The 13,173-nt window shown below is 38.5% G+C and overlaps 1 protein-coding gene across 1 annotated transcript in view; it reads left to right on the top strand.

The window, feature by feature from the left end:
* Positions 1–13,173, top strand: part of ADAMTSL3 (ADAMTS-like 3) — a gene marked incomplete at its 3' end in the record, with an annotated part of 167,066 nt that overhangs the window by 17,540 nt on the left and 136,353 nt on the right. The window contains exon 2 of the mRNA XM_010141355.1: positions 10,772–10,891. Within this exon, the coding sequence (XP_010139657.1) occupies positions 10,772–10,891 (120 nt within the window). The remainder of the gene's footprint in view (positions 1–10,771; positions 10,892–13,173) is intronic.

Raw genomic sequence — 13,173 nt, 5'->3', positions numbered from 1 at the left:
GTGCCAGACACATTCATGTGCTGAGCTGTTGTAAATCATAAATTAGTCTGAGAGTGAACATCTGGCTGCGGCATACTCTACAGCCTAATTTCTTTTGGGTGAGAAAGGATTCATCAGCTAGAGGTAATAGGGAGGAGAACCGTTTTGATTATTTACACTTTCATTCAGGGTGGTCTGTCTTAAATAATTTTGTGACACCCACCTTGGCCCCTCCTTGAAGATAAGTTGACAAACATATTAAAATATTTAAAAAGAAATTGCAGAGCACTTAAGAGGGCATCATACCTGATTGCACAGCAGGTGCTCTCAGTGCTGTGCTGAAAACGGTGGGTAAGGAACAGTGTTAGCCCAAGCTCCCCTACCCAGGGAACAGCAGTACTGAGCGTGTTCAAGTGTTTCAGTCATTCACGGGTGCTGTTAGGCCACCATGCACCACCTTTCCCATCTTGTCTGAGGAAAGGGGAGAAAATTATTTCTGTTAATAAAGGACAGTGTAATATAGTACAAAACCCCCCTACAGGCCCATCCAATGGCCTGCATCAGAAGCTAGGCAAGTTCAGAGCAAAAATGTACAGAATTTTAACAATGAAGTTAATTAAATGTGGAAATAATGTATATATTAGGTATATTCCCTTTTCTCTCATATCCTCTAAACTGACCGAATCCTTTGGAAAATGTTTCTTACTTTAAAAGGAAGTGATGAACTTGCTGCAGAAATTTCCGCACCCAGTTCTGTGGCCTGTGTTGTGCAGGGCATGTTAGTGCTTTGGAACGTACAAGAGAAATTCTGACGCCACTGAGGTCTGTTCTCCATTTGAGCAATTTCGCTTTGTTGATCTGTACATGCACGAGCCTTTGCTATGTGTATCTATTCTTGGTGGAAGTCACTGAAGTGGGTCAGCAAATGTCACTGACCAATAAAGCTTGTTCTTACATCTTATTTTATTTTTAGTTATTTTAGTATAGCTGAGTGACCTTTGTGTGCATGATAGAAGTATGTAGTTTTGAGATGTTTACAAATCCTACAGTAAACTGATTTGACTTGTCTCTGAAGAGGAATCTCACCACTTTATTCTTCATATCACTGGATTATACCTGTTTATATGGTATATACAGGGTCTCATTCATTGAGAAGTTTTGTATTGGTAGAGGTTGACTGTCAAACGTTCTATCTTTCTAATCTGTCAAAGTTGCTTGGTTGCATGGTCTTGTGGTTCTCCTACTTGAGTTTTGGGCAATTTGGTCTTCAGAATAGTTTCACCAAAGATGTATTTTCTTATTGAGATTATTATTCCAGGTCTTGGTGGCTGAGAGTTTGCCTGTTTCCAGGTCTATTTGTTACGAGAATTTTTAGTGATTTACAGTAGCAGAGCAATTCCATACTTTTCATCTACCTGTTCAGTTCATGACAACCACCATGCTGTTGCTGATGACAACAAAGCATAAACAGCATGCATTGAGTTAAAACTACTAGTGCCCGGGCAGGCTTGTTTTGGGCTGAGTATTTGCCTGTTTCCTCTGCCCCTGGAATCAGAAGCAGACTCCGGGCAGGGAGAAACCCCAATGAGTGCCATGGCAATGCCCTGCAGTATGTGAGAGTCACTCATCAGCCCTCTCCACTTTACAAAAGTCTCTTTTTACAATTGAACTTGTGACCATCTTTAACGTCAAGATCTTCAGCATTTAGCTCCAAAGTATATAGTGCTTTAGGATTCTTTTGCCCCCTCCAAGTGCTGTGTTTTTAATACTATTCCATTACCCCACACATTTCCCTTCTTTGTGTTTTCATTATGCAACAGGAATTCTCTTAAAAATCTGGATCTGTCACTACTAGCAGGTGTTTGGCTTCGGAGTGCCAGAGTTTTTTTCTTTATGCAGCTTATGGATGAGAATTTCACTGCCTTTAGGCACAATTTCTACTGAAGTATATGAAAAGCATGTTACTATGTCAGTTCAAATTATATCTATTAAAGAAAAAAAACTCAAAAGGAAATTAAATACAAATAATCACACTAACATAACATAACGTTAATAACATTAAGGTTGTAATTTAAATTAAAAAGAATCAGGAAAATCTGAGTCAGAAGTCCCATGTCATTCTTAGCCAGACCCTTCTGAGAGCAGCCATTGTAAAATGAGGATAATGACGACTTTGAGTTATATGAAAGCTCTAGATGAATAGTGCAGTAATTCTATAGTATATAAGAATGAGGTGTGTTTTCTAACCGTGTATAGTATATGTATAGGAGCTTCGAATTGTGTAAAGTCTTGTGTCCTACTTTCTCTCATCGTTAGTGTGTATATCTGATAGTGGCTACCAAATTTTTTTTTGCATTACCCAAATCGATGTGCTAAGTCCCATTGTTGTCTTCCTTGGTGTGTTTATACCTTCATGTAGAAAGGCTGGTCATATCTAACTGAGGATATTGTTCTTTGAATCCTGAATCCTGTAGTCATGCCAGTGTGGGCGTGCCACCATGGCCAAATGAAAACAAAGGGGCGTTTTGCAAGTGCTGTGCAGACTTGCTTGCAAAATGGTGTCATTTTGCAATTTTGGCTACCCCAAATTCTTGCTTTCTGTTAGCTTTTAGGAGACTTCCTGCTTACATGCAACTCTTGGTTCATTCACACCTTTTTGTACCTGTTTTTTTAGCATTATTAGAGCAATTATCCAGTCAGGATCCTGGAGAAGGGGATGAGAATTAAGTAATTTATTAGAAAAGGGTGATGTTGCCCTTGCAAGCCTGTTGGGTGCTATTTATCTCACCAGTAAAGGATTAGACACCTGCAGCGCATGGCTTGCTGCAGCCTCTCATTCATCTCATGGCCTGCAGTCAGGGGCTTTTTTGTAACTGAATAATCCTAAGGTCTGTGTTAATGTGTGGCCTGCCAAAACTAAGGTGTCTTGCCCCTCTGTGATAGAGACTCCTACCACTCAGTGAAGGAATCACACTATATTCTTCCTCATTTAATTTTGCTCTTTATTTTAGTCCTTAAGTGTGTATCTTCAGTCCACAGGCTGATTTGTCAAGCTTTGTAATTGCGCTGCCTCTGACAGTGATCCTGCGTAGCCTAAAATGATGCTCCTTTATTGCCTTTTGTAAATAAATCTACTGTTCCTCAAGGATTATGCTTCCAGTCTCCTCCAGTACATTACTGGAGCTGCAATCGTGTCCATAGATGGACAAGGTTGTTTCCTGCAAATGAGTCCACTTGTTATCAGCTTGTCAGTTTAGCAAAAAAATTTTGTTTACCACAAAATGGTATTCATGATAAAGCATACTTAATCAAAACTTAAATATTACAGATTATCCTGGTTTCTTTGCTAAGGATGCCGACAATGCTTTTGCATCATTTTTTATACAAGGACCCTTAGAAACCCTCAATGATAAAGAGAGAAAGTTCCATGAGAACATGCTCCAGTAATGCTGAAAGGATTGATTTATGACAAGAATTTTACCAATTATTAAATTACTAAATAAGGAATGAAAAGCATTTTGTTTGGAATAGTGGAACATAAAGTGAAAGAAGGGGTAAAAAAATTCTTTTTGAAGACTTCAATCACCTATATCTGTCTTGCTTGCAAGACTTTATGAAGAGTTTTTAACAAAATAGTATTTTCTGTCACATGTCCAGGTTTTTTAACAATATACTCCTTCCCTGTCATTGTTTTAGGCACAGAGGAGTGTTCATCAAGAGGATTTTAGTAAAACTTCAATCTTAAAAAAAAAAATCAGAGCAGCTGTTTGAATTTCACATTATTGTAAAGCAGTTCTTTATTCAACAACTGATCTTAAATAAAAACTTTATATAAAGCACATAAACAAGTAAACAGAAAAATGCAGGGGAGCTGTCAGGCTGTGCATACGGGAGTTATGAGTTTCCCTCCATGAGGAGGGACATGCAGCAAGTACTGTCACTCCTCACCATACTGCCTGCTCCTCTCAGCTTCAGCGCTGATGCCACTGGATGCTTAACACAGCTTTGCAGCATCTATGAGGAGACCGAGGAGAAAGAGGACATCCCACTGTGCTGGGAATATGAGGAGTGTCACCACTGCGGCAGGAAATCAGAGGACAGGGATTAAAGTTACTGGGGTTTTTTGTTATCTCGTTTCTTCTCTTCCTGCTAAGTCCGTATCTTTGCAGACCTTTGTTCGTAAGAAGAGGCTTGTACACTTTGTGTGTGAAGCTCTACTCTCAGTGGTAATACTAATACTTAGATTTTATAGTATATGTTCTATCCGTATGCTATAAAATTGCTTTTATGTTGGCTGTAAATATTGTTGTGCCCAGTCCCCTGAGGCCAAACTAAAGACTTAGGGAAATAATCGGACATTGCACATTTTGAAAGCAGAATTTGATCCACAGTCATTAACTTCCTGACAATAATTGGACGTGAGCTGCTCTAGGGTCGTCTCGTCTGGGTGCTGTGTTTTTCACCTTGGCTCTTATTTATGCAAAGCTCTAGACCACTGAGGGTATCTAGTGTTAGTCACAGTCCTAACAGTAAGTCTTATATTGCAAGGGGTGTTGTCCTGCTGCAGATGTGTTTGGGCCCTGGTTCTGGAAGGATGTCTGGGGGAACTTTGCCTTCGGTATCACTGGGAGCAACATCAGTCAGCTAGTGCAGCTCATTTAAAAGCAAAGATGGACCCATCAAACCAGCCCTTTGGAAAGAAAGCAGAGTGTGCCTAACAGAGTTTAGAAGCTGCTTCACTGGAAGAAGGAAAACTCCAGCGTTCGTATTTCTTTTGGAAATGTGAAACAGAGTTGATATTTAAGATGGATTTTGAAACTAAATGAGATTTTGGCTGAATAGTAATGCAGCCTTTCAGTGAAAAGCTTAATCTTTTATCCAGACTATAGCAAGGAAAAACAGAAGTAGTTGTTGATAAATATCCAAAAGTTTTATCGCAAGTATTAATTTTGGAAGGTACAGAAAAAGATATTTCAAAATATATTGATCTCAGTCTGCAGCCCAAGCTATGCCAAAGAAAATGTATTTACGTTTAATGAAGAATAATTTTGGTAGAAACGTCCTTTTGAAAAGTCTGAAAGATAGTATCTTAGTTTAAAGCCGAAATGCTTTCCATTGTCCTTCTTGTTCCCTGTTGGCTTTAAGTCGTACAAACTTACAGCATGACAAAGGTTTAGACTGAGCACTGTTGTTTTGATGATGTGATTTTAAGCACGTTCCAGTCAGTGGAATGACTCCTAGTGCTTGAATGGGTGCAGGATGCTCTGTTCGAGCAGCAGAGATGATGCAGGCCGTTGTGAATATGATGTGTGTATGATTGTAAATTCAGTTTTGAGTAGGAGACACTGTACAAGCAAAAGCTGAACTTTCAGTTTCTAAGTGGCTTTGCTGACAGCATTTTACTGTGTCAATAGGTGGCTTATGCAAAACACTTCTCAATTGTCTTTCACTTTTCTCAGTACGTGCCTTTAATTTACAGGCACATTTCCCCAGGCTTGTTTTATTTCTACGTGTTATAAACAAGTTTAGAATGAGAGATGAGAGGAAAAAATAATTAGATTTGGGCTTATCAAACAGGTCTTAACTCTGCTTTTAATACACAGCATGCACCATAGAAAAACAATCCTTGAGCCACACACTTGACTTCTCTCCCTGGAAGAACCTTTGGTTCAGTCTTTCAGGTTGGCTCATGGTCTCACTTGCAACTTCCCTGATGAAATCTGACAGTCATGTCCAGTGTTTCAGGGTTCTTTTAGGAAGAAGTGCTCGGCTTTCCCCAGTTCAGCTGAATCCTTTTTCTTTTTTCAGAAGAAATGACAGTTATAGTTTAATTCTGGTTGGAAATGCTGGTCTTTTAGTTTAATATTAATAATTAAATAGTTGGACTGGTCTGCTGGAATGCTGAGCTGCTGGCAGCTTCTGTGGAAACTCAGTTCACTTGCAGGGCCCTTAAATGTTTCAAGTATTAGGAAGTTGTTTTTATAAATCTTGGCCATGACATGAGCTAATCTGAGTCTTACTAGATATTTACTCATCAGCATTGCTTGCTCTGGAGGTATCTGAAGTCCTGAACTGGTAATGTGACTTTGTTTATCTGCTAACACACTTCTTCATGTTGTGAGGAAGCTGGAGTGTATTACTTCCCTGGGGTGTAAATCATATGCTACTGCAGCTTAGTAGACAGGTAGGTAACTTGAATTAGATCAGAAGGCACACATTTGGGTATATGATGGGACTTGCCTCGCATATAAATCTGAAAAAAACATGTATTTACAAGTGATTAAGAATGCAGATAGCTTTTCCCACTTTATCTGCTTTTCCCATCTTTTTGCCTAAAACATTTTGGAAGCTAACACTCTCAAGACTCTGCCCCACTTTCCCCTTCCACCAAGAACTAATAAAAAAGCCACAAACCCATGGAAAGCAAACTGCCTTCATTTTACTGGCCTCTTTTTTTTTAAATTGACTTTGGGCAGGCTAGGGCAGTTGTGTACGTGTGATTTTTGTCTGTTCTGCTTTTAAAAACACGGCCGTTTCAGGCAGAGTGTGGTATTTTGCCATGCTTGGCATTTAAAATAGATAATTTTGAAATTTTAATCTTCATTACGCAAAAGAGGTTTTTCTCATTATACTCCCAATTTTAGCAAGCACACAGGCTTATTTAGGGAGTGGCTGATGGAAGTCTAGGTAATGCTGACTTGCATTCAGAAGCGCACACAGCAGCATAGTTCTTGTTTTTCACTTAATGTGGCTCTTGGTGCCAAGAAACTCTAAAATTAAAAATTCCTGTCTGTTTGGAAGATTAGTGTTTTATTCCTAATTACGTTAAAGCCATTTCTTTGAGACGTTCCATCTCTGTTTTCTCATCTTCTTGACCTTCACAACTCAGACTTAGCAGAAAGTTCACTTTCTAAAGCTGCTGCTGTTTATGTATAAATATGAAACAATTACTTTCCAGTCTCCTGGTGGCTATGATTTAATAGAATAGCGACGTGTTATGGTGAGATTCACTTGAACTTTGTCGTAGCCTTTGTATCAAATGATCCCCCTGAATTGTGGACTAAACTACAGTTTTTAAGTTTATCTGAAATTACAAGAATTCTTGGATGAAATTAACTGTACCTTAGAAGGAATGACAGTGATTAATATTTTCAATTTTTATTCATAGGGAAACTCTACATTTAGTGATTGCTCTGATTTGATAATTAAAAGTAGGTTGGATAGCAGTAGTTAATACAAATCAAGGGGAAGAAGAGCAGTTACAGTAGTTTCCATTGTGTGGTGGTTTCATTGTGTGCTAGCAGGAATCCTTTTGGGTCAAACTGAACCAGAGCCTGCATACATTATTTGCTTCTCAGGATGGTTCTCTTTGATCACACAGGTAGCATTATGTATCATGGAAGACCTCATTTTTTTTCAATTTCTGACTAATAATGTACATGTTCTGATTAACTGATACCTAGAAAGATTTTCAAACACTAGTCTTTCCAACTTCTAAATTTTCATTGTCAGCACACACTGACAGTTGTGTTGTAATACCTCCTTGCTACCTGCTATATTAATTTCCATGAATTTTATGCAGTGATTATTATTATATCTGGTTTGTCTACATTATCACCACCTACAGTCTTCATAGGCTTAAGATCATAAAAGCTACTTTAAAATGCCTGTTCTAAAATTTAAGCATACTTGTAACTTAAAGCTATTAACCTTAAACTGGCCATTGAAGAAACTTTAAACACTAGCATGAACTGTAATTGTTTTCTGAAACTTAGAGTCTTTAGGTGGAAGCAGTATGTTTTGTGTTCAGTACAATGTATGAATGAAAGTGCATTGGGCACACTCAGCTTATTTGAAGATACCTATGTCTGGAGGGGAACAATGTCTTTCTGCTACTTGGATTCAATAGGGAAGAGTTCTTTCTGCATCTGAAGCCTTGATTTTTTTTTTTTTAAATGAGCTGAATTCATGTTGTTTATGAGCTGTAATTACTTGTCTTCAGCATCAGTTTGCCATGACAGTCATAGTAAGTTCTTAGCAGATTTTTATTTTTGAGTAAATGCTTTGCTTCATTCTTCCTTACTTTAGTGATATTAGTAAGCAGTAGTACCTATTGCTGTAGGTGGTGGATCTGTTTCCATTGTAACCTCCTGTGTAACCTTATAAAACATTCATCTTTTCTAGTGAATTTTTCCATGCCTGGAGGCCAGACTTTGCTTGCCTTATTCTAGCAAGCATTCTTCTGCTTCTCTAGTGGCGAACTGCTCATTAGCTTTTCATATGCAAATTGAATGTGTGAGAGAAGCCCTTAGTTTTTAATCTATTAAACTGTTATTCCAGCTTCAAATGTTGGCATCTTTTATATTCAAAGCATAATTCTGATGAACATCCAAAGACTCTCTATTTTAAATGTTTAGCTTATAAAGATGAGAAACAGAAGCAAGTTAATCACTACATATCCTACTGAGACATTTGTTTATTGGAAATTAGGCAACAGTGTGATATATTCGATTTTCTAAGGAATGTGTGGGGTAATTTGGATTCTCTTCTGTCTGTAAATTAGGCAGCTCTTTCAAAAATTGTTATAAATTGCTAGCACTTAACACTGTTCTTTTCCACAGTATTTTACAAATATAAACTAAAATTTCTAATACACCATTAATATAGGTCAGTTGGTGTTGTTAATTGTGTTTTACACCTGGGGAGACCGAGGTAGAGATGTTAAGTACTTCAACCCGAGCCACTCGAGATTTAGAACGCATCTCTTCTCCATTAGTCCTGTGTGGAAATCATAGGATGACATCATTGCCGTATTCCCTCACACAGGATCTATCGATAGCCCATTGAAACCAGTGGGGAAAACTGCCAGATTAGGTCAGCCCGATTCGTGTCTGGGCTCTACATAACATGTCAAGGCTTGCACTGGCTGCAGCCAGCTTGGATTCAGCATGAAGCATAACTGTGAGCCTCTCTTGGTTGCTTTATGGGGAAACTATTGTTGTCAAATGTAGATTTATTCTCCATATTTTATGATTTAATTCTGCATAAATAAACGCAGTTGGTTAAATTGTACAAGTGAGACCACTGTTATAATAGGCTTTGTAGAAATGTCACGATAACCTGATGAGAACATCTTATGCAGGCCTGATGAAAAAATCCCCTTTAAAGTCTTGTTCAGTTTTGCATGCTTAAATATGACCTTTTACCCTAGTTGAGACATGTCCTTTGCAAGCTATTTCTAGTTTATATGACGGTTGCTTGATTTAAGGCAAGTATGTTAATCTAATGCTGTCACCAGTGACGGGGTTTACAGTCCGAGAAGCTGACAGCTTTTTTGCAGAACGGAGTAAGCAAAAGCAATGTAAGCTTCTCCAGACCCATGCCCTGAATGACGTGTCATCTGCTTTGAGATAAGTTGTGAGCTTCAGAAAGTGAGCTTTCTGCAAGAGGAAACTGCATAAAGTCTCGCCTTCAGTTTTCACCACAAACTGGTTAAATTATGTGGAATTTTTTGAAATCTCAGATGATCTGCACTGAGGTTACACACCTACAGTATACAGTTCTAGCCAACAGTCTGGAAACTGGTCAATGGCAGCTGCTAGCTTTCATGTAAAATTACTATGTATATGTCAAAATATAAGAAACAGTTTAATGAAACCCCATTTATTAAGTTGCATCACTGGGAAATGTCCAGCATTAACTTGTACATTGGAGGCCTAGTTTTCTTCTCTGAAAGTTTTCAACCTTTTGGAAAGTAATTTACATCTCTTTGCCCTTTCCACTGTCCCGCAGCCACGGGTGGACTCAATATTCTGCATTCAAAAGGTGGTTAGTTATTTCTCTACTATGCAAACGGATTGGCTTCTCAGGGGAGAGTTGCGAGGGGGTAGGAGTAAGGACATAAGAGCCTGTGGTACATTTGCTGCGTATCGGGGTTGCTTTAGCCCTACAGTGCAATGACAGGACATCCAACCAGCATGTGTTCAGCATGTCTAGCACACTGCTGAAATGCAGAGATCACTTAAGGGAAAGCCATTTGTCTAAGAGCCCAGGCATCAGGCAGCCCAGTTGGAGACACTGATTCTGACAGAATTAGCTCCTCTGTAGCTTGAAATGGGCCCTGCTTCCTCTCCCAGTCTGTTCTGAAGTGTTCTTCTCCAGTTGCGCATAGCATACAGAACTAAGACAGTCACTGCCTGGTGGTGGGCAGTCATTTCCCACCCTCTTCCAACTTCTGCTCTGCAGCAGTATCTTCCTGCAGGACAGGGCAGTAATTCACTGTGTTACGGTTTTGTGTGTTGCCCTACTTTGAGGAGGCTGGACTAGATGAGCTCTCAGAATGTGTTCCAAGCTGAACTGTTGTATGATTCTGTGTTTTTGCATCTTCCTGTTAGAATAGATATACTGTATTTAACCAAAAAGCCTGTTACTGCAGCAGCCACTAACTGTCTAGTGAAGTGTATAAGGAAAAAAGTGTAGCTTCCTGTTGCTTTTCCAGTGTGGTTTTCACAGCGATGGTTGATAAGCCAGAGATGGCATCTTTTTGTTTAATTGTTGTTTCTGCTATTGAGGCATCGTGTTTGGTTTTGGACCCCTGTATGCATTCGGAATAGTCTCGTCGCAGACCTGTGCAGCAAAGCATCCATCCAGAAATACTGTGCCTGAAAACACACTTTTTTTTTGTGTGTCTGGAAGTTTGTGTCTAGTCTTTGTAACTATATGCACAGAGTTTTTTAAAATTTTCACCTGTGTTTGTAGTAGCTGTAATGTGACCTTTCTGAATCTCTTACAGACGAGAGCAGAGCAATCCCAAGGTGCATACTTCTTGCCCGAGTTTGCACTTTCTCCACAGGGGAGTTTTCTTGAGGATACCACGGGGGAACAGTTCCTCACTTACCGTTATGATGACCAGGTTAGTGTGCGATATGTGAAAATGATAACTGTCACATTCATGTAACTCTGACATAAAGATTCCGGGATACAAATTTGATGTGAAGACGCATCAGATTTATAACAAAATGAGTAACAACACGCTATACAAAATGAAAATTAAGGCATATAATTGTAGAAATAATAGACCAAACCCACTTATGGAATGTATTAATATAGGATGTAGTAGAGACAAAAGCATCAGTGTTTTAGATGTAACAGATGTGTTAATATTTATAGTTATTATTTATAGATAGTTCTGTGAAGCGTGTAGAATTAGGGGTGGTTGTCCTTTCTGTGAATTGTTGACATATTCTAAATTGTTTTATTTCATGGCTAAATCAGTATAATCAGTATAAGTCAACACATCTTACTAGTTCATGAAGTTTTCAGAAGGGAAGATTGAGTGAATTATCAAGAAACAAATGCAAGTGTAATAATGGATGAAGCAGAGTGTTTAGAAAGCGACCAATTATGTATTTTAAAGTTAAATATCCTTTATGCTCTCTCCAGACCCATAGGAACATTGTTGAAACACAGAATATAGGTGTAAATGTAAAGAAAGCGACATGAAAGAAATGCTGTTAATCTTGGCAAAAGATCTAAAGTAAACCCAGGAAACGTGTGGCATGCTGTGGAAATTTACTCATAACACAATGCGTTCCAGAAGTCAGTTGAACTTCACATTAAAACTGTCTGAATTGCATTCATAGACACTTACAGTACAATTCTTAATGTAAGAAGAGGGAATTTGTTAGGAAATGCTCCCTGTAAAAGTGAGAGAAGAGCCAAACTTGCCCTGCAGACACAAGGTTCTGTCAAGTGATTGGCAGCTTTATTTTGGAAGGCAGTCTCCTTGCAGGAGCTACTTGGAGAAAAATAATTTGCTCGTCACTACTTCAAAGAGAACTGAGGTGAGTTTGTTAAAGCTTTAGACTGAGTGTCTTTAGGAAGACAAAAGGAAGCAGAAAAGATATAGTAGAAAGCATGCTGAACTACTGTAAATTATTTTAGTTTAGTGTAAATATATTTACAATAACTCATACTTTTGCTACCCTAGAGGGTCTTGATTATAAACAGAAAAGGTACTTAGATAGGATGTCCCCTGGACCAAACACCTGGGAAAGCAATAACTTTGAGGACAGTAAAATGCAGCTGCGGCTTGAGCTGCATTTAATGGCAGCAGCTGAAAACCACTATAAAGGTAATACGCTTTGATCAAAATAGTTTCCGTTAAATTTTAGAGAAGATGATAAATCAAGTGTAATAGAGGGATAGTCCAAGTCTTTGAATAGACTGTTTGGACTATGTGAATAGCATAGCTGATTAAAAAAAAAAATTAATACTGTCTCCCAACCCCTCAAATACGTGTAGCTCTATACAGAAACCAGTTCCAAGCTCAATTCCATTTGATGGAAAGTTTTCCATTATTTCCATTAGGATCTGAATGGGATCTCGGGATATGGTCAGCTTCTGTTCTTTTACACATGTGATTCAGCTTTGAAGCTTGCTCTTCCCAGACACTTAGGGAGCAGTATGAAATAAAGTTTGAATTCTTGGAACTAAAAATGGAGCTAAACCATCATGATGTTGAAAATAACAACTGTATTAGGAGAACTTCCTTCTGAAAGGAAATTCTGTCCTTAAGCATTATTTATTAAAAAATATAAATACGTTGATGCAGATGGAACTTATCCTTATCTCTGAATTCCTGTGAGTAAAGCAAATATTCTTCGCTAAAAAGAAAGTTTATTCTCCTTAGCTTTCTAGGACATTAATCATAGGATCGTAATGATGTACTTTTGCTGAAATGTTCATGCAAATCTCAATTTTATCATGTGGTCAAACCAGGCCAGAAAGATTGATGATTCCGTGTTTCATTATACTCCTTCACTAGACATTTACTCCATGAATGTACCAAAGTTTTAAACCAGAGGGTGAAAATCCATCATCAGATAATTCCTTGAGTTTTTGTAAGCTGTTATAGATAAGCTTGATATGAAGTAGTTGTCATAAGGATGCACAGGTGAACAAAGTACAGGAATGTATGTGCATTGAAAGGCCGTTTTAATGACCTGATGTATCCAGCATGGAAACGGAATCAGCACAGTAAGGTTGCCAGATAATAAAGACACAGTATCATCTTCTCACACACCTTAATTCAATATTAGCAATGTACTTTCTAACCTGCCCCACTGACAAGGGGTGCTGGCCTGTGGGAAATACATTCCTCCCTTTTCCCTCAACAGCAGAACTGTCCTGTGG

The sequence above is a fragment of the Buceros rhinoceros genome, unplaced genomic scaffold (genome assembly GCF_000710305.1).
Source record: "Buceros rhinoceros silvestris isolate BGI_N320 unplaced genomic scaffold, ASM71030v1 scaffold1648, whole genome shotgun sequence".
Classification (NCBI taxonomy): domain Eukaryota; kingdom Metazoa; phylum Chordata; class Aves; order Bucerotiformes; family Bucerotidae; genus Buceros; species Buceros rhinoceros.
Note: the sequence above shows the minus strand (reverse complement) of the source record. Positions and strands in the feature narration are given on the sequence as shown.